Consider the following 26,874-nt stretch of genomic DNA (forward strand, 5'->3'; position numbering starts at 1 on the left):
AGCTCAAGCGTACTTTTAAGTGTAGAGCATCTTGTTCTTGTTGCTTTGCTTTTGTGGTGGTACTGGGGTTTGAACTTGCTAGGCAAGTACCTTACTGTTTGGGCCACACCTCCAGCCCAGCCCAGAGCTTCTTGTTCTTGATAAAAAGGTTTAGCTTTAAAATATGATTTTTGGTTTGGATTAGTTTTTAATGCTCACCCAAAACATGGAGGAAAGGTGAGTCATGAGCATGGTGGGGAGTGCTGCTGCCCCTGATATAAATGGAGGTCATTCAAGTCGCCCGCAGGCAGGTAGAGTGCTTGAAGAACTACCCTACTTACATGCTCTTTTTTTTCTTGTCTGTGGGCAAAAACATTGTTTGAAATGCTTTAATTAGAGTTATTTTACATAAACAAATTAATTCCTGAACTGTGCTATTTAAACATCTACCCACTTTTCCTCATGGCTTTTGGCTGAGGATGACTCCTTCTGTGAGCTTATAATTTGGGCAGCTAGAGCATATTATGCTGCTGTTAAAAAGAATTATTCTGTCCAGTGTGCTTGCTAAATAAATGGATCATCTTAATGCCTGCTGACACATTTTGTTAAGGAAAATAACACTATTAAGACCTGATGCCAAAGTCTTCAACTAAGAGTCTTACCTGCTTTTGCAGAAGCAGTCTTGATCCATCTCTTTCTTGCCCCACGTCCAGCCTTCCTGGCCATGTTATCCTTTAAAAACATAAAACCAAAATCAAAAAAAAAAAAAAAAAAAACCTCTCAGGAAAACACACCAAATAGTTAAATGAATTAAGTGGATTCAGTGATTTCTTAGATAATGAGCACCCTGAAACTGCCTTCCATGTTAAGACCTACAACTTCCCCAGCCTCCTCAACTAACTCCCCCATGTCCCATCCCCACCACAACCCTTTTCCTCTATGAAAGTAACTGCTATCCTGACTTTTATTTTATGTATTTCCTTGCCTTGTTAAACGTTTTTTTCAATCTTTGGTTCCTCTTCAGTCCTTTTCTTTTCCTTACATCTATCTGTTGGAGAATTCTGACCTTTGACCTATGTTTTTCAGCTGTCTGGATTTTGCTGATGGCACCCTTGAGGTACAGTTCACCTGTTCCTCTGTCTGAATATCTTGTAAATTGACAGCTGGATCCTAGAGTCAGATTCAGGTTCAGTCCCTTGGGCGAGACTATTGCTCATGTCTAGATCATGAAAGGGTCACAAAGTGATGATATTAAATTCTTTCATTTTGTTTTTAATTTTTAGCTGGTAAAACTTTATAAGATGATGCTCCCTGTTGTACATTAGTTAACCAGTATTACAGCTCATATAGCAAAACAGGGTAAGTTCTTGATTCTTTCCTTGTCTTTACCCAGTTTTCAAAGTAATGAGTTGGTTCTCCATCATCCTCGTTTCTGAGTGGAAAATGGTGTTTCTACATCATGGCCTAGGTGCTAGGGAGGGTCGTCATTGCGACCTCATGATTTTTTTTTAATGATTGAGTAAAGGAGCTAGAGAATGGATATATGTAAAGATAAATTAGAACAACATGATTTATGTCATTTGCTTTATCATGTAATACATTTGATTGACTGAAACTGGAAATTCTAATACCATTACCAATTATGATTACTGAAAATATTTTTAAAAGTCAAAACTTTTAAACCCAAGCTATCTCTATTCTCCCTCCATTTGCAAATGATGTTCATGGTGGTACCCACCTGTAATAAGAGGGTTGAGGGGCTTGAGGCAATAGGATTGTGAGTTTGAGGCCAGCCTCAACTACATAGAAATACCCTATCTGATTTTTTAAAAAAGAGAGAAAGTGTTCATTCGTTTCTCGAGGGAATGGGTCCAGGACCCTCCATTGATCCAAAATTTAAAAATTGCAGCTGATCAATTCTCTTATGTAAAATAGCCTGGTATTTGTGTATAACATACACACATCTTCCAGTGTGCTATGCTTTAAATCACCTCCCGCTTATAATCCTTAATTCAGTGTAAACATTATATAAATAGTTTATACTGTATTGTTTAGGGAATAATGGCAAAATAAAAAGGTTGTATATATTCACTATGGATGCAAAGTTTTCCTCCACATTCTTTTTTTTTTTTTTAATTTTATTATTCATATGTGCATACAAGGCTTGGGTCATTTCTCCCCCCTGCCCCCACCCCCTCGCTTACCACCCACTTCGCCCCCTCCCTCTCCCCCCCCCAATACCCAGCAGAAACTATTTTGCCCTTATTTCTAATTTTGTTGTAGAGAGAGTATAAGCAATAATAGGAAGGAACAAGAGTTTTTGCTGGTTGAGATAAGGATAGCTATACAGGGCATTGACTCACATTGATTTCCTGTGCGTGGGTGTTACCTTCTAGGTTAATTCTTTTTGATCTAACCTTTTCTCTAGTACCTGTTCCCCTTTTCCTATAGGCCTCAGTTGCTTTAAGGTATCTGCTTTAGTTTCTCTGCGTTAAGGGCAACAAATGCTAGCTAGTTTTTTAGGTGTCTTACCTATCCTCACCCCTCCCTTGTGTGCTCTCGCTTTTATCATGTGCTCAAAGTCCAATCCCATTGTTGTGTTTGCCCTTGATCTAATGTCCACATATTCTTCCACATTCTTGATCTGTGTTGGTTGAACCTGTGAATGCAGAACCATGGACGCAGAGGCTGACTGGGTATTCGTTTTCCATTACCATATAATTTCAGATCTTTTTTTTTTTTTTTTTTCCCAGCAGAACTTTCTCAAATTACAGTTGCTTTGGTTTTCTTCCATGGGGGCGCCTGTGATCCGTACCTTTATCTTCTTCAGTGTTGTCAATTTCTCTCCGAACTTTTTTCTTCATTTCTTTTGGACTTTAGATTTTTCAATTTTGCTTTTTACCTTTATTTACTTTTTGAAGGAAAATTTTTATTTTTATGCATGGAAAATTCGACAGTGTACATTTAAGCCAGGTTACTGGCAAATTCTCTAGCCTTTGCCTTTTCCAGGTTGGCAGTTGAAGTCACAGTCTTTGGTCCAGAAACATTGCTTCCCCAATGATGGCAGGTCTCATCACATCTGTCATTCTAGCTGTTACTGAGAGATTCCATCAGCTCAGGGTACCTTTTGTATTCCAAGTTAACCTGTGTGAAGGCATTGGTAGTGCAGGTCTTCCTGTGGAGCATGAGTCCAATCTGGCCTTCCCCTTGATAATGCAGTTGGAAACACCTATCTTAAGACACAGAGTTACCCAGCTCCGTGGGATGTATGTTATGTGCAGTCACTACCAGCTGAGCCTTGCTCTCCACCAAGGAGGGAAGTATAGCCCCTGCTTAAAGGACAGGTGCTTTCCGGATGGATACCTTTTTGGCCTGCAGCTTTTTTCTCAGCCCAGGCCAATAATCGGCTTCTCCTGCTTTGTCTCTGGTTTGTTCTTGTGAGCCAGCTGAGACAATAGGGTGGCTGTTGGCACATCGAGGCCTGGGTGAACTGGTGGGTCACTGGAAGTATTTTCAGTTGATAGTAGAGGAGCTCGTTGCTGCTGCAGCCGATGCAGTGGAGCCACTTGACAAAATGGGAAAGGTCCTTTTGGGCTGGATGTCTTGTCCAGTGCCAGAATTCTTAGGCATTTCCTCAGACGGGCCTTTGCTAACTTCCTCACAACACTTGGGTTTTCTAATTTTTGTGCAAATTTAATTGTGTAAGCTTTTCAGAAGGTGGTGGCTTGGTTTAGATAGCTGTCCACACTTCACAGAGCATCTTCAGATAGTATTCAGAAACACAGTGGCTTGCTTCCTAAGATTTTCTTCGGCCTTTCTTTTTCCTATGTCACTCTTGTCCTATCCTGCTGAAGTTTGATTTTGTTTCCTGATGTTTCTCCTTAATGTGGCCTGCCCTGGAAGGGAGTTGTTTTTGTTTGGCGTTTTTTTGTTTGTCTGTTTTGGCAGTACTCAGGTTTAAACTCAGGGCCCTGCACTTGCGAAACAGTTGCTCTACCACTTGAGCTATGCTCCAGCTCTCTGTTTGGTCTTGAAAACACTGGGTCCACAGTGCCCCCGCCCCTCCAGAGCTTTTTATTGCAGGTCTTGGTGTTCAGTTGCTACTGGCAAGGGCACAGCCCCTCCCGGTTTCCAGTGCTGTCTCAGGTCCATCAGGTGCCCTATTGGTAAGCTCCCTGCCATCAGAGGCTAATACCATGCAGGCCATGTGGCTGGTAGTTGTTTGCCTTTACTTGCTTTTGGGGTCATTTTCTACTTTTGTGTAAATACTATTCCTGAGTATTTTTGTTGTGCTTTACTATCTGCTATGTGAAAGACTTGGGAAAATCCAAAAACCTGCTACCACTGAGACCACCATCTTACTGGAATTCACACATATTGCATCTTTCTTTTTGGTGGTTCTGGGTTTTGAACTCAGGGACTCAAGCTTGCTAGGTAGGTACTCTACCACTTGAACCACTCTCCTAGCCCTTTCCTGTGTTGGATATTTTTCAGATAGGGTCTCTTGAACACATTGCTGGGACTGGCTTTGAACCACAAGCCTCCTGATCTCTGCTCCTGAGTAGCTAGGATTACAGGCGAGAGCCGCCAGATCCCAGCATATTGCTTCTTTATTGGTATTACCATAATGAACATTTTGCAGATTAAAATTTTAAACCCTTAAGTATGGAAATGATATTTAAGTCACTCTTTAATCATTTAATAAATCATGCTATAATTGGGGCAATTGAAGGTTATAGCTTAGCAATTGAGATGAATTTTTAACAAAATATTTGGTCTTCTTCCCTACCTGTTGCCGTCCTAAAGGTAAAAGCTACAGTACAGTAGATTGAATGGTTTCTGGCAACACCCTTTAAAAACAACCAGAAAAGCTCAGTAATTCTCAAGAAGAGGTGTTGCTAGCAGCTCGTGAGCTGCAACAGGAGATAGTAAAGCAGCGCTTGGGTACAGTCGAGGAAGGACGCCAAGAAGCAGAGAGCAGCAGCTCTGAGCCCAGGAAGGGTGCTTCAATGTTCTCAGCCTCAGTTGCCTCACGTTCAAAGTGGCAGTATAATAGTGGTTATGATGGTACAGTAATCGTGACTATTGAGAGGATCAAAAGGAAGCCATAAATGTATACTGAGGTACTTTTTGTGTAGCTAGTTTTGGGGTGTACTATAGTGGATTCATAGCAGCGAGAACACCTTTGGCAGACATTTGGTAAAAAATACCTCAGTCAGTTTATCCAATGAACTGTGAGAGAATAAAATTAATTGTAAAAGCTGCTTTTTGGGCTGGGCGCTGGTGGCTCACGCCTTTAATCCTAGCTACTCGGGGCAAATAGTTCGTGAGACCCTATCTTGATAAAACCCATCACATAAAAGGGCTGGTGGAGTGGCTCAAGGTGTAGACCCTGAGGCCCCAGTACCACCTCCCAAAAAAAACAAAACTGCTTTTTGAATTGCTTACAGTATGAAGCCCTGAGCATTTAAGCATTGCTTTGTTAATTTTGTGAGCATTGATTCTGTGACAGTGATGTCACATTGACTGAAGTTGTAGCAGTGGGGACCCCCTTAATGGATGATCCTCTGTCTTTTAAAGATGGCTTCTTGAAGCATCCTTAAAGTAAATTATATTGACAGTTTTTGCCTTTTATGTACTGCTTTCTGAAGCAGTGTTTAACACCAGCAAGCAGCAATTATATAAACCCTCCTCCCAGAAACTATACTTGGCTCCTTGGTTTTTCAGATTTTTGGTACTGTAAATTCTTTTCTTTACAATATCCTTACATAGAGAGTTTTTGACATTGTGGCTTCTAAGTATTTATTTCTTGGAGAAATTTTAGCTTCAAGAAAATGATGGTACTTTACTACATGGAGCAGCCAAGTTACATTTAGTGAATATTGAGTACTCTTACTGCAGGGCAGTAATCAAATCCAAATTCAGACAATGGATCGCATAATTGTTTTTTTTCAGGGTCTGGAGATGGAAAGATCTTATAAGCATCAGTTTGAACTGTCTCCAGCTATATGTCCTGAATGATCCCAAATTAGTAAGTTTAAGTGAACACTTTGCCTTGCCTCCAAATCAGGATTATATTTCTTCAGAAATCAACAAACTCCCTATTTGTTCATTTTTGCTTCTATTGAAAATTTTCCCACTATGGGGGGAGAGGGGATAAAGGAGAATGATGGAGGGGGGTAAATTCAAATACGATATATTGTAAGAACTTTTGTAAATGTCACATAGTACCCCTAATACAACAATACAATAAAAAGAAATAAAGAAAGCAGAGCAAAAGGACTGGGGGCTTTCTAGGCAAGCATGAGGCCCTGAGTTCAATTCCCTGTATTGCAGAAATAAATAAATAATAGCTATTTTTGTGTTAAAAGTTTTTCCCACTAAACTTTATGCCTAGAAATAGAAGTGATATAGTTCTTCTCAGTCATTCAGCAAGGCTTCTTAATATTTCCATTCTGTGCAGATTGCACTTGGACCATTTACCAGTGGATGTTTTGACCTCGGCAGGTCAGTTTTCTCTCATAGTTGTCCATTTGGAAATGCCCTGAGCTCTGCGCACTACTCTGGAACTGCTGGGCCTGGGGCTTCTGTGGGGAGTGTGCTGCTCTGCCTCTTCACATTTTGTGAGGTCATCTCTCCTCAGTTCCGCTTTGGAACCAACTGCTTTCCTTAGCTTTTAAAAGTGTGGCCTTTTGAGGGAATAACTTTTTACGGCTGTAACTCTAGTGCCTAGCCCGGTAGCAAGTTCATGTGGGTGATTAAAATAGGAAAGCAGGTTCTGGAAACGCTTTGTGCTTTAAATTTGTGCTGCGTTTGAAAAATAAAACCATTAAACTAATGGCTCTTTACTCCTTGAGAGAAGCCCAAGTTTCTTCATGTTCCTCTTCTTTCTTGTTGGAATGGCTCTCAGGAGCTGCCCTCTTTCATGTGCAGAGTTTCACCTGTGAAAAAGATGCCAGTGATACAGTAGTTCCTAACATGCGCTTGAAGTTGTTTTTTTCCAGAAACTCAATGGATTTTCAATGATTGATTTACTTTTTCATCTGGAAGCCCTTGGTACTGATTGTGTTTTGACCTTTCTTTCAAAACAAAACAGAGCATTGCCAGAGTTGTATTGTCCAAATAGAAAATTTCAGGAACACACAGCTGTATTTTTTAAGTGGGCAGAGCAGTACCTCGTCGCCCCAGCTTGCTGAGATCCCACTCTGGGGCCCTGCATGGAGGATGTTCTTACTGTTTTCCTTCCTGCTTGCTGCATGTTTTTGAGAAAGCCCGTTAGCAGACCATCCTGGAGCAGAGGAAAGCTGATGGGCCTGTGCACAGTTGACTCTGACTGTGCTGTGCTAATCGGCCTAGGCATAAACTACAGATTCACACAAACCACATCTTGGATGTAAATTAGTGTTCATGGGCTGAGTTCAGTGCTGAATTCTTTTGAAGACAAGACTCATTCCAAGAAATCCTGATGTTCAGAATTAAAACTATGTCTAAGGTCCTAGGGGTCATTCTAAGGGCAGGAGTGGTAGCTTTGAGCATATGGCAGACACTGTGTCAGGCTTTTCTGTGCATGTTTGTATTTCATCATTGGACTAGCACAGCTAAGGTAGGAGCATGGCCCATTTTTACAACTTAGGAAACATGACCCAGAGAATAGCAGTTTGGTCAGAGGTCACACAGCTGAGATGGGGCATGTCCACAACCTGGTCTCTCCAGCTCCAAAGCCTGTGCTTCTCCCTGCTGGTGCTGTTTGCCATTAGGATGCACTATGCAAAGTGTTTTAGTGCATTGACCTTCCAGTAACACCTCCACAAGCACAGCCCCTGCCGTCCTCACTGTCAAACAAGGAAACTGAGGCTCCCTGAAGAGCTTGTTTAATGCTATCAAGACCAATTTGTGTCCCATCTCTGACAGGAACCCAAGTCTTCTGCCACCCAGGCCAGACTCGTGGATTATTCATAAGATTGGACATGTGCCAAGTGGTGCTTCTGCTCAGTGCTGTCCCGGACAGCACTGCAGGAGGCAAGACTGCGGTCCAAACAGGCAGGCCATAAATCGGAACTAGCAGGCAGCCCTTCAGAGGTCAGACAGCCATGTAATGACAAGCCTGTGGGCAGTAGCCGGAGGACCTGTGCACTTAGTGTGGAAAGGCTTAGAGCTCTTTCCCACATTCCACAGTGAAAACAGCACCGCCTTTATTCCCAGCAAACCTGAGCCTTCTGTTGCCTTTCCATTTTGTTCCACAGTCCTTCCTAGTCACTTCCTTCTCCTGCTCTCCACCCCATGCCTGTGGCCTTACCTTTCTGACTCTTGTGACTTTTCTCTGCTGGTCCCTCAGCCAGCCTCTCTTAGGCATCGTTCGGGTGGTACGCACTTTTTAGAAAACTGCTTTATGCACCTGTGCTGCTTTCAAATTGGCTGTTTGATTGCCTTCTTTCCTTTGCTTCCTTTTTTCCTTCCCCCTAATTCCTCTTCATTCTTAGAGATCTCTCCTCAGGGAACCTTCCTAGATAGACTGGCTTGGTTAGCAAGGTAACTGGTGACACTTACCTGCCTTTTCCTTCAGTTTTGGCTACCTTTGGTGGTCTCCCCAGGAACCACACGAGGAGTAACCATAGCTGAAAGTCCTGAGGGTCTGCCTTACACCGGCATTGTCTGAAGTGTGTTTTCCAGCCACCCCACTGAAGGCACGTTCCTCATTTTATAGATCAGGAAACTTAAGACCCAGGAAGGTTTGGTGAATGTCCCTAAGGTCACATCACTGATATGTGGCAGAATCAGGGATTGTACCATCAGCCTAGAGTCCATCTTAACCACTACTTTAGATTTTATCCTCATTTGGGAAACATTTTGTGTGCCAGGCTGTGTCCTGTGGATGTTAACAACTCACTTAATCCTATTAGCAGCTCTGGAGGTGCAGGGACTGATGCTTCAGTTATGTTGTTTGCCCAGGATCACCATAATATAAGTAGCCTGGGCAGGATTTGAACTGGGTTCACCTAGCTCCAGAGCTTAATTAGTCCTCTACCTCTGACCACTCGTATTTGCTCTGTCTTCAGTGTTTTCTGTTAGACCACCGACACCTCTAGAGCAAGGCCTTTGTTTAGTCACCTGGTATAAATCCTGCTTCGTAGTGGCTACTCAGTGTGTTGTATGAATGTATAACCGAGGTAGTAAAATGGATTAGGTGTCTTATTAAATGCATAAACTAGTTGAGGGAACCATTAAATCTTCTGAAATTGAGGTAAATAAGGAACACAGATTTTCTTCATTTTAAAAATTATATAATCGATAGCTCCATCATTAAAATTTTTCTCTCAATTCAAGCAAAATTGAAGAACAAAGGAAAAAATGAAGTCCCTAAAAAGAAAGAAAATAAAAAGTAAAATAAAAGTGAAGTCCCAGTATAAGCTCTGCTTCCGTCTTTACATTGAAGGACATAACCAGTCTCCCATCACTCTTACTCCCTAGGGATTTAGAAAACTGTCGCCAGAGTCAGGCAGAGGTTTTTAAAATGCAGTCCTTGAAAGACTTCCAGCAGCCTGGAGCTAGGGTGCCATCTAAAGGTGGCAGATGGTATTACCACGCTTCCAGTTAAAGCAGGGGTTGAATTCATCTTGTAAAATGGGTTTCCTGTTGAGTCACTAAAGTCCAATCTTGTAATTGTCTGTCTGCCAACTTCATGCTTTGATGAAATTAGTAGCCATTGTTCTCTGTTTATTCTATTCAAAATGTCAGTTCTGCTTTATATTCAGATAGCCATGTTCAATTTGGAGCTAATCATAAACCATTGAACAGAAACAATGCCTGTTGGGATAAAAGCAAACTTGTCCTGCTTGAGGGGAAGCAGTTGCCAAGGGCCTGGTTCAAAGTCTGTTTTTCTGGTGGAGCTGTGGTCTGGATGAGGGAGAGGGGAAGGGAAACAGGGCAGGCTGTCCTTGCCTTCTCTGCTTGTTCATACATGCTTTGCTCAAATTTTCTGAATGATGTGTATGTAGGGGGCGGGGGGAGGGAATCAGGTGTCCTCTAGGCTTGGGCCCTCAAAAGGCAGGTTTATTTTGTCATGATTTGCATGAGGGGTTCCATTTAGCTTGAGTAGAATTTAGCCATACCAAGACGGAGACAGTGAACAAAACATTTGCTGTCCTGAAGAAAAACCCAAGATTCATTCATTGGTATAGCTAAATCATTGAGCAAATTTGAGCAAAACAGGTGTGAACAAGCTCGGAAGGCAAATACTGCCTGCCCTATTTCCCCTCCCCTCTCCCTCCTCCTCCTCCTCCTCCTCTTTTTTTTGAGACAGTCTCTCTCTCTCTCTCTCTCTCTCTCTCTCTCTAGCCCATGCTGGACTCTTAACTTGAGATCTTCCTGCCTCAGCCTCCCAAGGGCTGAAATTACAGGCATGCACCACCACACCTGGCTGTTCTCATTTTTTGTGGGATAACAGAGCTGGGCTAAACCAGATCTCTGCTGTCCACTAAGCAATTGAAAATAGACAGTGATTTGTCTCCTTAAAAATCCCCATAAAAGGAAGTTCTGTTTCTCACTTGTTCTAGTGGTGAACATGACTTTCCTCTAGCAAGTGCTAAATTTTTCATGGACTGGTTCCTTAAAATCTTCTCATGATGGTAATTTACTTATTTTAATCTTCATTTGTAAGAAGATAATTATTTCAAACTTTAGCCTTTTCTCAAACCTGAATATTTAATGTCTGGTCTTCTGGGGGTTTTGGTGCTACTCAGCTTACACATAACTTAGCCCTTCTTAGAGGTGGTTTCTCCTCCTTAAGCTTTAAAGCCTTCCTCTTTCATTATTAACCCCAAAGTCTCTTGTTCCATCCACTCGTACCCCCTACTCCTTTCTCTTCCTGCTGCCCACACATTTCCCAGTTAGGAATGGTGAATCTTCTACACGTCTTCACAGTCAAAGGGATTTTTTTTTAATGAGCAGCCATGTGATTCATCATTCACAAAGAACTTACTTATTCACAATACTCAACAGATAAGCACAACCATCACCACAGACACTTTCAGAATATTTTCTCAAAAAGAAACCCTTGTTCTTTAGCTGTCACCCCTCTCGTCTGCCCCCCAGTGCTAAGCCAGCACTAGTCCACTTTCTGTTCTTCCACATTTCCCTGTTCCAGACTTCTCACAGGCAACCTGCAATAGGTGACTTTTCATGCCTGATGTCCCCTAGCATAATGGGCTCGTCCATGCAGTAGCGTGAACCAGTGCTCCTCCTCCTTTATGGTCAAATGATTGCACTGGATGAGTATGCCATATTTTGTTTAGCCATTTATCAGTAGACACTTTCTGTCTTTTGGTTATTATGAAAAATACTGCTGTGAACATTCTTAATGCAAATTTTTGTGCAGACATAAATTTTCATTCCTCTTGGATATATCCCTAGGATTATAACTGCTGATTCATATGGTCACTTGATGTTTAATCATTTGAGGAACTGCCAGATTGTTTTCCAAAGTGGCCGCACTGTTCAACATTCCCACAAACTGTGAACAGTATGGGAAGGCTCTGATTTCTCTACATCCTTGCCAACACTTGGTATCTTTTTGCTTCTAGCCATTCTGGGGGGTGTAAAACACTGTTTTAGGGGTTTGATTTGCACTTCTGCTATGACTAATAGTGTCAAGCATGTGAGTTTTTTTATTCTGAACACACATCCCTTATCAGATGTATGATTTACATATCATTTTCTTCCATTCTTTTGGTTGTCTTCACTTTTTTAATGTTCATTGAAGCACAACTTTTAAATATCTGTTCGTTTGTTTATATTTGAGACAGTCTCAACTCGAGATTCTCCTACTTCAGCCTCCCAAGGTGTTGAGATTTACAGCATGGGTCACCACACCCAGCACAAGTTTTTCATTTTTATGAAATCCAATTATCTATGTTTCTTTGTTTGGTAAGATTTATTTTCTATAATATAGTTACAAGTATTTTCATTTTCCAAATGTGAAATTACTCAAAATAGTTTTAAAAACCTCACCATTCCCCCAAGAACTACAGATTTAGCTAAGGGTTTTTGTTTGGTTGGTTTTGTTGGCTTTGTTTGGTTGGTTTTTGCAATCCTGGGCTTAAAACTCAGGCAAGTATAGGCAAGTGCTCTAAACATGAGCCACACTCTCAGCCCTAACTAAGGGTCTTCTTCCCCAAACTGCTTTTTATGAGTACTTCCATCAGTTTGTATTTTTCTTTACATTTTTTTACATGCTTCTAATTGGATAGTTATTGTACTTAGCAAGGAATTTAAAATAAAATCCCATGTAATACTAAATGAAGGAGGAGAGGTAGCATTTTGTAGGCTTATTGATATTCTGATCTTTAATATATTACATTTTTAAAACAACTGTACACAGCCATTTCACAGTGAAATGTGCAGTGTCTTTCATTCAGATAGCATCATGTGTCCTGATTAAGCAGAGCAAGTCTTCACAGTAAATGGTCACAGTAAATGTGATAAAGAGCTTCCTTCCTTTTCCAACAGGTATGGCAAATCCCAGAAAGTGGACTTACCCTTTCTCTCACTGAACCTGTGGTGATCTTAGAAGGCCACTCGAAGAGAGTTGGCATCGTGGCCTGGCATCCGACAGCCCGCAACGTTCTTCTTAGTGCAGGTAGGAGCTGAGCAGTCCTTCTTGCCCCTTGTCTTTGCTTCTTAGTTTCTTTTTTTTTTTTCTTCCTCCCGTGGCACTGGGTTTGAACTCAGGGCCTTGCACTTGCTAGGCAGGCGCTCTTATTGCTTGAGCCACTCCCCAGCCCTTGTCTTTGCTTCTTAAAGCCTGTCTTGTGCAAGTGGACAACAGATGCATTTGGTTGTGTGCTGCACAGTTTTGAGGCAGAGCCTTAGAAGACCGTGGTGAGGCGCACTGACATCAATTGTACAACTCAGCTGGATTCATACGCTGTACGCGTGGCTTCATACTGTGCTCCGTCTCATGTGCTATTAAATGTTCCTGCAGTATTTGTAATGATTCCACAATAATGCTTTGTCTGGATATTCCTCAGTTTATTTAATTAGACCCCAGTTTCTGAATTTTCACTGTTAACGCTGTGATGAACCCTTGTGTCTAAGTCTTAGTTTGCTTACTTGCTTTTCACTAGAGTGTTTTCCACCTTTATCTTACAGAAATCTTCTCCTTTTCCTCAAATTTGTGGTTTTATTTTCTTTCATAAAAGCAGCACAGCAGACATGAAGGAGCTTTGGGAGAGCTGAAGGTCAACTATTTTGACTGCTGTAGTGGCTACATGATCACATACATTTATCAAAGCTTATCCTGAGTGCTTTATAGTGTATGTAAATTACATCTTAAAAATACTAGCTTTTTAAAAAAAAAAAACTAATATTAGTGATAGAATTTTTTTTTTTTTTTTGGGTTTGCACTCGGCCTACACCTTGAGCCACTCCACCAGCCCTTTTTTTGTGATTGATTTTTTTGAGCTAAGGTCTCAAACTATTTGCCTGGGCTGGCTTTGAACTGTAATCCTCAAGATCTTTTCCCTCAGCGGTAAAAATGAGAAGGGAGGTCAGTTTTTAACTGGGAATAGAGGATGTTTATGATTTATGGTGAGTTAAATAAAAAAAATCTAATGCCAGGTACTTACTGAAACCATGGACCACTTTCCAACAGACACTGTAGGATACTGTTTTTCGTAATCACCATCAACCATTCTTGAACCCTTCAGATGGTCTGCTCAGAACCTCAGTTCAATAAGAGGAAGAACTGGCAGAGGAGGAATCCCATCATGGAAAGTTCCTGCTGCCCTTCATCTAGGTCGCAGTAGGGTGTCATCAGTAGCCTGCTCCCCATTCTGTCTTTTACAAGTGAGGGAGACTGGTTTACTGCTGTTCTCTGCATGTTTTGACACTATGAGATCCTTCTGCTATGGCTGAAGCTACCATCTGCTTAGGAGGACTAAGGCAGAGGAGGGTTCTCTCCATCCTAGAGTTTAACTCCAGTTTTTTATACTGCTGGGCAGTTTTTTTCCTTAAATATCCTACTTTTAACTGTTAGATAACTTAGGTGTTGTGGGTATTACTGGCTAATTTTTCTGACGCACTTGCAGAATCACTTTATTGGCAAGAACTCACCGATAGTGCTCCCATCGTATTTTGCTTCAGCCCTGAAACAACAGCATGGCGCCTCTGTTTAAAGGACTTCTGGGCAGACCACTAAGGGAAAGAAGGGCAGAGCTAGTGGCCATGAGGGATTATGAACCTCTCTGGGGGTCTGTTTCTGAGCCCCAGGCCTATAGTCTGGGCTTCTCACCACTATCAAGACACTCTTGACCTATTTTTCTTCCCTTTTAAAGATAAAGATCTCTTGTAAGCAAATAGGTTGTCCTTGCATTTCCCTTTCATTATTGTAATTTACTAGACTTTCTATCCTGAGACCACATCTCACAGCACCCCTGACTGGCATGACCTGCCATTCCAAGTTCCTTTGGGAACTTTGGGAAAGAAATATGTCTTTCTTGCAAATCTTTTTTCCTTGTCACTTCAGTCTGCCACTAAGTAGAGGACCTTGTCGTCAGCACCCTCCTTCCAGTGCACTTACATACATCCTCACAGTGCTACGGAGCACTTGAATGTGTTGTTGCACAGGTGTTCCAAATCTGCCAGGGGCTTGCTTTGCTTGTTACAGGCTGTGATAATGCCATCATCATCTGGAATGTGGGGACTGGGGAAGCCCTTATCAACTTGGATGATATGCACTCAGACATGATCTACAATGTGAGCTGGAACCGGAATGGCAGTCTGATCTGCACAGCTTCCAAAGACAAGAAAGTGAGAGTCATTGATCCCAGGAAGCAAGAGATTGTTGCTGTGAGTACCCTCAGAATGGGCTTATCCCCGTGGATGGAGCTGCTTAGTGGTGGCAACTCCTCTCCAGGCATGAGCAAGGAGTACTGGCCAGAGGGCCCTTGCTGAGCATGGGCACCATGTGACCAAGGAAAGGCTGGTGTGGGCACTAACATCCCTTGTTGCTTGTCTTCTTGGAGTTGTGATTTACAGTCTTTACTCAAGTCTGTGCTCTCACTTGGTGGCCACTGTTCACAGTTTGATCCTTAAGAGTTTACAAGTTTAGTTAGCCAAAGCAGACTACATTTCTGGTCTCAGGGCTTAGGGCTGACTGTTGACTGGTTGCTTACCCAGCCATTCCCAAAACAATTGTCAACATGCCTTACAGAGCTGCAGGGGTTCTCTAATCAGCCTAGTGGCTTAGTTTCTGCCACCCAGACTTGGCCTTAACAGAGTCATGCATCAGATGGACATTTGGGTCTTTAGTCAGGGTTGAAGCCGCAAGTGTTGAATCCAAGAACAAGTCACTTGGGCGGAGCTCTGGGGCGCCTCCTGATGAGACGTGGTTGGTCTTTGGCAGCATTACTTCTAAAGGGTCAGGCAATGGTCAGGTGCCTACCTGGCACCTTTTCCACCTAGTGTCTCCCAGTGCACTCTTACATCATTAAACAGATGAAGTTCCAAAGGGGTTAACCAGACCACACTTTGGGGAGGGGGGAGGCAGTACTAGGATTTGAACTCAAGGCTTTGTGTGTGCTGAGTAGGCACTCTACCTCTTGAGCCATGCCCCCAGTCCTTTTTGCTTTAGTTAGTCTTGGATAACCTAAGTTATCTAAGGATTAGAAGTAGGTTGTCATGTTGTTGCCTGGGGCTAGCTTCCGTCCTCCTACTGATGCCTTGTAGCTTGGATTACAGGCATGCACCACCACACCTGACTTGTTGATTGAGAATGGGGGGTCTAAGTAACTTTTCCCCAGATTGGCCTCGAACTGCCATCCTCCTAATCTCTGCGGACACCCCTCTGCCAGGTAGCTGGGATTCTGGTCTTAAGCTACTATATCCAGCCACACAGGACTTCTTTGTGTCCTATGATGTTAGTGAAATTGAAGCTGTAATCTGGACAAACAAACTCTTGGCAGAGCTCTTTCATATGTTTCATGTCTGCAGTGACTGGGCTTGGGTTGGCAGCAGTATGTGGTGAAAGGAGTAAGACTTTTGAGTTGGATCCTGGCACTCTTGCTTGTGATACTCGGGACTGAGCTTACAGGGGCTCTATCACTTGAGCCATGCCCCCCAACCCTTTTGTTTTAGTTGTTTCTCAAATAGGGTTTCACATTTATGCAGGCCTAAACCATAATCATTTTTTGTTTGTTTGTGTTTTTGGTAGGACTGAGGTTTAAACTCAGGACTTCGTGCTTGAAAAGCTATTATCACTTGAGCCACACCTCCAATCTGTAGTCCTCCTATTTACACTTTTTGTGTAGCTGGGATGATAGGCGTGCATAACCACACCAAACATACTGGTTGAGATGGGCTCTTGTGAGCTTTTTGCTTGGGTTGGCCTTGAACCTTGGATTTCCACCTCCTGAGTAGCTAGGATTATAGGCATGAGCCACTGTGCCCTGCCTTAGCTAGGGGATCTTGACCAAGATCACTTGGTGTGGCTTTGTTTCCTCTTGGGGAGGGAGATGATTAATACTGAGGTCTTTCCCAAGAGAACCTGGCTCCATGTGGGAGGATTTGGGTCCAGTTTCTGGGTTCCCTGTGCACCTTCCCTTCTTGCAGCTTGAATGTGTGAAATCTGCCTCTTTGCCCTCTCTTCTCTCCCAGGAGAAGGAGAAAGCACACGAAGGAGCCAGACCCATGAGAGCCATCTTCTTGGCTGATGGTAATGTCTTCACCACCGGGTTCAGCCGCATGAGTGAGCGGCAGTTGGCGCTCTGGAGTCCGGTAGGCCCCTTCCCGCTTTGCTGTGCTTTACTCCACCTTTCTCTCTGTCCTGAACAGGGCTCTGGGCTGCTAAATTACTTGTAGGACTCTCAGTATATGTCTTAGATTGCATATAACGTTCTCGTCCTCCCTGAAGTCTTACGGGCAAATGTATTTCAAAATGCATTCTTGGTACCCCTAAGGAATCTGTGTACAAAGAATCCAGTATACTGCACTTAGTTATAGTTCATAGAGACTGATCAGACTTCTAAATCAAAATAGTCATGCTTAGGAAAATGTTCATAACTAGCATAAATGGGAAAAATCAGACGGGGGAGGGGGTGAGAGAATGAGGAATGAGGAAGTAGCCCAAAGTGGCAGTACTTTCTAAGTACTTCATGTATTTATTTTTGCTTTCTCATTCCTTTTATTAGTGTATATTAGTTATTTCATTGTGCTATTTCCATACATGTATACCATGTACTTTGATCAGATTCTCCCCTTACACACAGATACTTAATAAGAAGAAAGTATTTTTAAATAAGAAAATGGGCCAGGCACCAGTGGCTCATGCCTATAATCCTAGCTACTCAGGAGGATCTTGGTTCAGAGCCAACCTAGGCAAATAGTTTGTGAGACCCTATCTCAAAAATACCCAACACAAAAAAGAGCTGGTGGAGTGGCTCAAGGTGTAGGCCCTGAGTTCAAACCCCAGTACTGAAAACAAAAAAAACAAAAGAAAATAGTGACAAAGGAAAAGGGCTCTCTCATCTTCATCATGGGTTCACACCGATGTGCTCATTAATTACGGGTCAAATCAATATAATTTCCATGGGTTTGATCTGTATGGCATATGCATGTATAAAGATTATAGAAAATGGCCCACTAAATTGAAGAATGTATAATGTTACAAAAATGTGTCTTTTAAAAATATATCCACACACATATATTTATTTGCAGAAAAATATGCAGGAACCAATTGCTCTTCATGAGATGGACACAAGCAATGGGGTGCTATTGCCTTTCTATGACCCCGACACCAGCGTCGTTTACCTGTGTGGAAAGGTAAGCAGCAATCTCGATGCTTGATAAAAGAGGAGAAAACTTTAGCAGATGGGCAATATGTTGTATAGTTACATTTGTTAATTTATCTAGGTTGTGCGTGAGTAACCCTCAGCTGGGATAAGGACAGATAGTTCCGGTATGTTTTAATCTTGCTCCAACTTGCCAGTTGTGTGGTGACTGAAGCGGGTTTGGCTTGGGTGTTAGGACAAGTGCTGACGGGGCAACCTAGTGAGAGAGAGGGGAGTGTGGGTGTTTGTTTTCACCTCCAGTGCCACGTGATTGGTGGCTTTAGAGCTATTTTATGGGTATCAGGGATGAGTAATTAGTTTGCTTCTCTGAGGCTGAACACTCCTGGATAATCCTAGGTCAACATGCATGTCCTTAGTGCCTGGGTTGGAGAAAAGAGTGGTGTTGTAGACATGAGCTTTTGAGGGCTTTAGCAGCTCTCCAGAGAGTTCTGGTTCCTGGGGTTCATATGACAGAAGTTTCAGGAATGATAGCTGTTAGAGAAAGACACCACACTGAACTCAAAATACCTTCCTCCTGCCTCATGACCTCAACCAAACTCAACGGCTGGTAGCTTTACTGGTTTTCATTATGTCACTTTCAAAGGTGGTAACCTCAAAATTCCTTATTCTTTGTGGAGTCCATTACCCTTAGCACGTTTTGTGGTTGAAATAAATGAGCCAATAAAAAGGGACCTCTGTTAGCTAGTGCCTTGCTAATGATGTCTTCCTTTCCATAGTTGATTGAACATGCTGCACCGCTGCTTTGCATGCCTTCAGGCCATTCACTTAGAACCTGAGATCTTGTCTTTTCCTTGAAGGTCACTTTACTGCATATGTTAAGCACAGAGGTCCTACCGTGCTGCCATAGACTGCATCAAAACAAGCACAATGAGGAGATGCCCAGAGAGTATTAGCATGAGGCGGAAAGTTACTCTGGGTATGCAGAAGATGACTGGCATGTGTTTAGCCTCTGTTCTGTTGCTGTAGATCTTTAAATCATCAAAATAAATAGAAACTATGAGAAACAAGGGCCTTATTAGGGCATAAGACCTTCTAGCTCTTTCTTTTTTTTTTTGGTGACTATACTGTGGTTTGAACTCAAGACTTCATGCTTGTTAGGCAGGTACTCTACCTCTTCAGCCACTCCACCAGGTCTTTTTGCTGTAGTCATTTTTTAGGTAGGATCTCATGTTTTTGCCCGGGGCCAGCCTCAGACCACAATCATTCTACCTATAGCCTCCATTGTAACTGGGATCACAGGCACTTGTCCTCACACCTGGCTTACTGATTGAGACGGGGTCTTACTTTTTGCCCCCGCTTGCCTTGAACCATGATCCTCCTAATCTCTGTTTTCCAAGTAGTTGGGATTACAGGTGTGAGCTACTGCACCCAGCTTACCTTGCTGTTTATGTCATCTCTTGTATGTGTGTATCCCTCTCCTACACTTAGATTAGCAAATGCCTTAGGCTTCAGCTTTCAAAAAAAAAAATCTGACTATGCTAAGCAAGATAATCATAGGATTTTACGTGTTGCAATGAAATAGTACTACTTTTGTGTGTGTGTGTGTGTATGACAGAGGTTTTGAACTCAGGGCTCGGCACTTACAAATAGGCACTCTACCTCTTGAGCCACACCTCCAGTCCATTTTGCTCTGATTATTTTGGAGATTGTGTCTTGCAAACTATTTGCCTGGGATAACCACGAACCTTGATCCTCCTAATCTCAGCCTCTCAAATAGCTTGAATTACAGGTGTGAGCTGTTACATCTGGAGAAATAGTACTACTTTTTGAAGTTTAAGGATACTCGCAAAAATTGGTCTTTCTTAATTAGAAAAATGTCACTATTGTACTCTGCTTGGTGCTAGTGCCCTTAGGTCTGTAAGATGCTGTCCTAGCTAGTGAGTAAATCCTTAGATTTACTCAGCCACCCTCCTATTCTGTTTGCTTCATTTTTGATGTTAAATTGCAATACAGTTGCATTAATGTGTTTGCTCTAACTCTGACCTGGTTTCTAGCCCAGGGGAGTAAAGCAAGAGCCCTCCAAAGGAGGTAGAGGAGATCACTTGAAGGGCACACTAGTGATTGATAAATAGTGAGGGTTTAATCTTTAATCACATACTTTAGGTAAGCCTCTTTTGAAGGAAGAAAAGGTCAGCTACTGAAGTTGAATCTCCTTGGGTGCTGGGGCAATAGAGAAGAGAGACTCCCCCACACACACCTAAACTAGATGTTTCAGGTAACATTAAACACTGACTTGTCTCTGGTTTCTTGTAGGGTGACAGCAGTATCCGCTATTTTGAGATCACGGATGAATCCCCATATGTTCACTACCTCAACACATTCAGCAGCAAGGAGCCTCAGCGAGGAATGGGTTACATGCCCAAGAGGGGACTTGATGTTAACAAATGTGAGATTGCCAGGTAAAGAATCAATATTGTAAAGCATTCCAGTTATTTGTACCATCCACATAGTGCTGGAGCAACACACCTCCCAGTAATTCTCTAATGGTTTGGAATTAGTTAGTATCTATTAACCTTTATAACAGAACATGGCAGTTAAGTGGTGTGGTGGAGGTGCATTGCACACTTAGTGAAATAGTGAGATCTTCATCTCTTGTCTTCAAGTTGGGGCTGAAGCGAATGTTATCTGGTGGGCAAGCAGACTCTGGGATAGAAACGGGGGCAGTTTTCATGCTGTGTTTAGGGGGAATAACCAGTTTCCATACAGGACTATGGATGCTATGAGTTCGAAAGTAGAGAAGCCAAAGCTCCTGGGGGACAGCGTAGAGGTTCATTTGCTTATTACCAAGTTCAGCTGTGTTGTGTGGTTTCAGCCTTTCAGTACTGCTGTTTTTTTTGGTGGGACTGGGGTTTGACCTCTCTTTGCGCTTGCAAAGCAGGCACTCTACCACTTGAGCCACACCTCCAGTCCATTTTGCTCTGGTTATTTTGGAGATGAGGTGTCTCGAACTATTTGCCCAGGCTGGCCTCAAATCTCATTCCTCTCAATCTCAGCCTCCTAGCTGAGGCTGAGGTTACAGGTGTGAGCCACCAGCACCCAGCTCAGTACTGCTGATTTTCAAGTTTGCTCTATAATGCTAGTAGGCTTCCTGGGAGGAAGGCTTTTTTTCTAAACACTAGTCAACAAAAGATATTCAATGACAGTTGCACCATACTGTCAGGTTCCCCACACTAGTATAATACAAAGTTTGTATGGACTTGAAGTTTCATGTCCCAATCATGAAAATTAGCTGGAGTACTAAAGGAAAGCTGTCACAGATAATTAAAATTGTGCCTTAAACCAAGCTAATCAAAATGTGATTCAAAATAGATTCAATCTAAGCAAGATTACATCCAGGCTAGGGGGCGTGGCTCAAGTGGTAGACTACTTACTTAGCCAGCACAAGGTCCTGAGTTCAAACCCCAGGACCACAAAAAAAAGGTCAGTATTTGGGAACACATTTATTTTACTTTGATCTAAAAGTTGAAAAGACTCTGAGCACACTTGCTGTTTGTTGAGCATTGATTATATGTTGGAAAACATGCCACATGGGTCACCTCTGTTACTTCTCATGAGAGCCCTGAGAGGCAGGTGTTACTTTTGTCCCCATTTTATGGATGAGGAACTTGGAACTCAGGACAGTGTTCCACCCTCAAAGTTACTGTAGTGGTAGAGCTAGAAGTCGGTCCTACAGAGTTTTCATGAAATAAGTCTTTTGAGATGTTTTTGGTTTGTCTGTGGCCCTTCCTGTTGAAATACTGAAGTTGCAGGTTTGCCATGACAGTGCTTTTAAAAATGCCTATCGTTTTACAAGCACCTTCACCAGCCAGAGCCACTCTCAGCTTGTATCTCATGCCAGAGATGCTGTGCTTCCCCAGCGATGCTGTCACCTCTGTTGGTTCTGTGCTGCACATCAGCTGTTGGATCTGTCTGGCTTGGATGCTCCCAGCAGCTGCCAGAGAACTCTTGATCACTCCCTGTCCCAGCTGGAAAAACATTGGCTTGCCCTTATCATCTTAATTATAAGAGCTGTTTCTGGTTTTGTTTGTTGTAAGTTGCCAAAGAAAATTCTACCCCCTTTTTCCCTGTTAGAAGCTATTTTTTGCCCTCTTCCATAAGATATTGCACATTGCTCTATCTTCCCACTGTCTTTTGAATAACTTCAGATTTTCCATGGTGTGGTTTGCTTGGATGCAGATCTTCCTGATTGCTTCCTTTTCTCTCTTCAAAGTCCCATTTTTCCTTCACAATGTTCCACCACCTGAAGCCAGCAGAAGATCCAGTACTCATGGCATCAATACTGTCAAATACTCAGTGCAGTCTCTCTCATGCCTGGTGACATGGTAACTTCCATAAACGAGTTATCAGCATCTTCTTCTCTTTGTACTGGAACCAGTCTGCCCCTAGATAATTGCAATTTAACTGTCACCATCATTCATGGCCCTCTCCTCATAGTTCTTGTCTCCAATCTGTCTGACATAGATACTCTCAGTCTTGGTTTTTGCCTCTGTAAAATGGGAACACTTAACGTTCTACCTACTGCCATGATGGATAATGAGGTGACAGGTAAAGAAGCAAGCACTGTAAAAAAACAAAAATAGTTATCAACCCTGTTACCAGCCTCTATTTCACTTATGCAACTTTGCTATTATTTTTCTTTTCAAGATTCTTCAAGCTTCATGAAAGAAAGTGTGAACCTATTATCATGACTGTTCCCAGGAAGGTAAGTGCCCAGTTTTTAGGAAGTTCATGTTGAAAAAAAATGACAAACAAACAAAACTCAGAATTTTCTTTTTTCTTACTGAAGAATTTCTATTCTGTTCTATTGCTGTTATAGTCTGACCTTTTCCAAGATGACCTGTATCCTGACACAGCGGGGCCTGAAGCTGCTCTGGAGGCAGAAGAGTGGTTTGAGGGGAAGGATGCCGATCCAATCCTCATCTCCTTAAAGCATGGGTACATTCCAGGCAAAAACAGGGATCTCAAAGTAGTGAAGAAGAACATTCTGGACAACAAGCCCACTGCAAACAAGAAGTGCGACTCGATAAATGTCCCCAGGAAAACCGCAGACACGGCCACTGTGGTAAGCAGCACAGGAGTCGAGGGATTCATGGAGCTGAGGCGAGCCATGTCTTCTGGAAAGGCATGGTCCAGGGCGTTGTTGACCACATGGGAGTTTTTAATCAGTGATAGCGCGTGCTGTGTAAAAGTCAGGGCGTGGGGCTTACGAGCTTATTGTCACACTTGGCTCTCTTAGCGCTGGCTTTTGTAATGCCTGGAGTAGATGTCAGTCTTCTGCCATCTCTGATACTGAACAGGAGGACATCTGTGGGTTTTTCCTAATTGTTTTTCCCAAATTCTTCTCTAATTTGGATAGAAATGAAACATCATGGGAGTGCAGGGTCACTGAAGCTAGGACGAAAAGATCTTGGGAGGGGGAAGTGGTGAGAACTCAGCTGTGGCTTGATGGTCTATAACAGCAGGATCTGGCAGTATGTGAGCCATGAGTGGAGGCTCTGCCCACCTCAGCCCTGTCCCACCACTAAAGGCCTGTTGTGGTCACTGGAGAGTGCTGCTGTCCCAGGGAGAGGAGGTCCCCTGAGGAGAGGGGCTGTAGAACAGAGCCCAGGGACAAGAATGGATGGAAAGTGGACTGTCACTGAAAGTAAGGACAGTGAGAAGACAAAATGCCTGGAGTAGCTGGCATTTGGGCTATGGCAGAGGGCCAGCACCATGGACTTTGATGGCTGCAAGGTTTCCAAAAGAATTAGCAGCAAGAGGGGGAGGCTCAGCCCTCCTTGGAAGAATTAGCAGACAGGGCTGGGTTGCACTACCAAGACCCTCACAGGGGGTGGAGGAGCTCTGTAGCTTCTAAAAGGAGTCACACCACACCTGGTCAAGTGGCAGTTGCTCTGATAGAGTGAATGGAGGTGGGTGGGATGCAGGGCAGCCTCCAGGGATCATCTGCCCTGCTGTTTGTGACCCTTGAGTCTGCCCAGCCAGGTAGTTCACAGGCATGGGACCCCCTGTAAGACACACTTGTTTTGCTGTGGGCTTCATATGGAACTGGTACATACCAGTTGTGTACTCATGAGCCCAGGTATAGTAGGGTTGATTGTTCTTTTTCAATTTGGTGACTATGACTTGCCATTTGCAAAATAGAAAATTACATTCTAAGTCTTAAAATTCAAACTGTGTTGAACTTTGTTTACTGCTTTTTAGTCACTGTCCCCTTTTTTGTTTTTCTTAGCAAAATGAAGCCAAGTTGGATGAGATTTTAAAAGAGATCAAATCTATAAAAGACACAATCTGCAATCAAGATGAGCGTATTTCCAAGTTAGAACAGCAGATGGCGAAGATAGCAGCTTGAAGGTCCCGCCCTTACCCCTCCAAAAAATGGGAGCAAGAACTCGTGCTTGGTAGCTGGTTGTTGGTGTGGTCCCAGGGAGGGCGGAAAGAGAGGCACTGCCATTTGGAGACATTCCATTTCAGATTTGTCAGCCAGCGATAGGCCACATTCCAGTAAGAACTCAATCCGTCTCCCAAATTTGCAAAAACGAGCTGAGCTTTTTATCAAAGTTTTTTTTCATGTTTTAAGTGTTATGTGACTTGTTGAACTTTTAAAAGACAAAAGTGCTACTTTTAAAATCCCAGATGTTCTGAATTTTAGAAAACAAACCAGTTCTGATTCAGTGTTGTGCCCAAGTACCTTTTTCTTTCTTTTTTTTTTTTTTTTTTATGACTAGGGACCAATGCCACATTGCTTTTTATATTTCTTTCTTTTTTCATGTTGCCAAAACCAAAAGTAGCTTTTTTCTTTGTATTTTGCTACTTTGCAGTATTTGTGTGTGGTTTTTTTCCTTGGTTTGAAAGGGACAGCACTGTGTATGTTTATAAACGAAATGAAGATGAGATACTATTTTGTATAAACACTCACCTGAGAGCAATCAGCAGTAGCCACACGGTGCTGGCTCATTCACAGCACAAACCTGGTCATCTTAATGACTGTACGAAAGGAAGACTTGAAAAATCACGTGGACCACATTACCACCCCTCATTGCGTTGAGTCTTCTGATCAAAAGAGCTCACATCCTTTCTTCCTTGCTTGCTTTCTCTTTTCTAGAAATTGGGTGGTTGTACCAGATGGAGTTTTGCTTGATTCTGTGCTTCAGATTACACTCTAACCCAAACTAGCATGCGTTTCTGCAGTTTTCTTACACACAGACCCTGTCGTACCCATCACGTTGAGCATCAAGGTTAGGTTTTTTCCGTGCTTGGCAAGGGCGCTGGAGACAAGAGGATGGCACATGGTGTGAGTGTCCTTGCCCATTGCAGCCGCTTGCCAAGCTCTTGAGTGCAGTGTGGGGACTCAACCCAGGGAACTGGAAGGGAAGCTTTGGCCTCATGGTCCCGTTTCCTGCATGACTCCTGCTGTCCCCTGAACTGTGCTGCAGAAGCTGCTGCCCTTACACCCACTGAGCTCCTGCGCTTCCAATCCTCTCCCTGCTGCAACTTTTCTCAGGGCTCCCCAGCCATTCCTGCCTGTCCTCCAGCCTTTCAGTCCTTACCACCAAGAAGCATGGTCTAGCAGGAAGCAGAAGGAGCGCAGACTGTGCTGTAGTTTAAACATGTACAGACACGTCCCTCTGTGCCCTCCACACAAACCAGTCTGCTTGGCATCTGCAGCTGCACCCTAACCCTAACAATGGCTGTGGAGCACAGAGGCTTGAGTGCTGATCACCCACTCATCCCTAGGACAGCTGGAACTTTGTTCAGTGTCCTTGTTCTCATAGTGCATGTTTGTGAACCAGGCTTCAGTGAGGAGCCTCTGCCCTTGAAGGACTGAGTGTCTGTGACTGAGCACGACCCAGAGTGCCATGGGGACAGTGAGGGGAGTCCTTGGCACATGCTTGTGCTGGGGAGGGCGTGGGGCTGACTGGAAGCATGGTATGCACAAGGAGCCAGGACGGAGGCGGAGTGTAGTGGCAGTCACTTAAGAGTAAGAGTGCATGGCCCAGCTAGGGAGACTGTCTGCTAGAAAAAGTACCATGTTCTTACCACACTGGAGTCTCTGTCTCCACAGTTTCAGGGTAGCTGAATGTTTGATGTGGTTTTGTGTGTCTGTATGTGTGCATTTTTAATATTGGAGTGGATAATGAGATGTAAAGAAAACAACTGCAGTGGCCTGTAGTCAAACTTGCATTGTTTCTTCATGTAACCTGCTGAGGACCTGCTTCTCTAAGGTTCAGAAATGTTTTGAAGTTCTGAAAGCAGATTAATCAAGTTAACAAAGTTGCTGTGGATGGTGGTGAAATACGGTAGGGAACGGGGCTCAGGGGAAGGGGCAAGAAGTTCTCCTGGCCTTAGTGTGTGGCTTCTGACTTATTTAATGAATGGAGGCCCAGCCAGGCTCAGAGCAGGCACCTGAAGCTTTGTGGATTCTTTTTCCTGTTTTGTAGTCATCGTCTTTTTTTTTTTTAAAGCCGTGACATCCTGCAGGAGGACAGTGAATTACTCCTAGATCGGCTCTTATAGAGCGGCCATAGTGTTCTGTCAAAACACTTGCTTCCATTTTCAAAGATAAAGATCATTGATTATAATTCTGTGTCGTGTTTTTTTCACACCTCAGCTGGCTCTGAGGCTAGCCATGCCTCTGCCAGCTGCCCAATGCTGCATCTCTGGCTGTCAGAGCAGCCGGGGACACTTTGCTCTCTGATGGTAAGTACCAGGAAGTGGGGGTGGCGTGAGCTCAGCAGAGGGGATACCAACTAGAGTGCTGTGTTCCAGACTCCAACAGACCTCCACCCTTTGCCAGCAGCATGACCTGGGGTGCAGTTCTTAACCTCTGAGTCCCTTTTCTTATCTTGGGAGGAGAATGACAATTCAATATCATGTAGGTGAGAAATACCTGTGGCGCCAGCCACCAGCCCTCCCTGCATGGCCACCCTGGCCCCTAGAATGCCTTGGAAAGTACGTTTTCTTCAGCTGAAGTGAAATTCTCTTGGCTTGGCTGTGATTCTTACTCCAGTGGGTTCTCAGTGTCCCTTGACTCAATCCCATGACCTCTCTCCAC

At 43.3% G+C, this 26,874-nt stretch overlaps 1 protein-coding gene and 1 pseudogene across 1 annotated transcript in view; one reads left to right on the top strand and one right to left on the bottom strand.

Annotated features, from left to right (window-relative positions):
- Coro1c (coronin 1C) overlaps positions 1-26,401 on the top strand; it is a 74,188-nt gene extending 47,787 nt beyond the window's left edge. The window contains exons 4-11 of the mRNA XM_020167098.2: positions 12,484-12,613; positions 14,642-14,823; positions 16,630-16,749; positions 17,689-17,793; positions 20,076-20,221; positions 22,467-22,524; positions 22,639-22,884; positions 24,052-26,401. Of these exons, the coding sequence (XP_020022687.1) occupies positions 12,484-12,613; positions 14,642-14,823; positions 16,630-16,749; positions 17,689-17,793; positions 20,076-20,221; positions 22,467-22,524; positions 22,639-22,884; positions 24,052-24,171 (1,107 nt within the window). The 3' untranslated portion in view covers positions 24,172-26,401. The remainder of the gene's footprint in view (positions 1-12,483; positions 12,614-14,641; positions 14,824-16,629; positions 16,750-17,688; positions 17,794-20,075; positions 20,222-22,466; positions 22,525-22,638; positions 22,885-24,051) is intronic.
- Positions 2,786-8,628, bottom strand: LOC109688612 (large ribosomal subunit protein eL8 pseudogene; annotated as a pseudogene).
- Positions 26,402-26,874: the final 473 nt, after the last annotated feature.

Source organism: Castor canadensis, chromosome 18 (genome assembly GCF_047511655.1).
Source record: "Castor canadensis chromosome 18, mCasCan1.hap1v2, whole genome shotgun sequence".
In the NCBI taxonomy this organism is placed as follows: domain Eukaryota; kingdom Metazoa; phylum Chordata; class Mammalia; order Rodentia; family Castoridae; genus Castor; species Castor canadensis.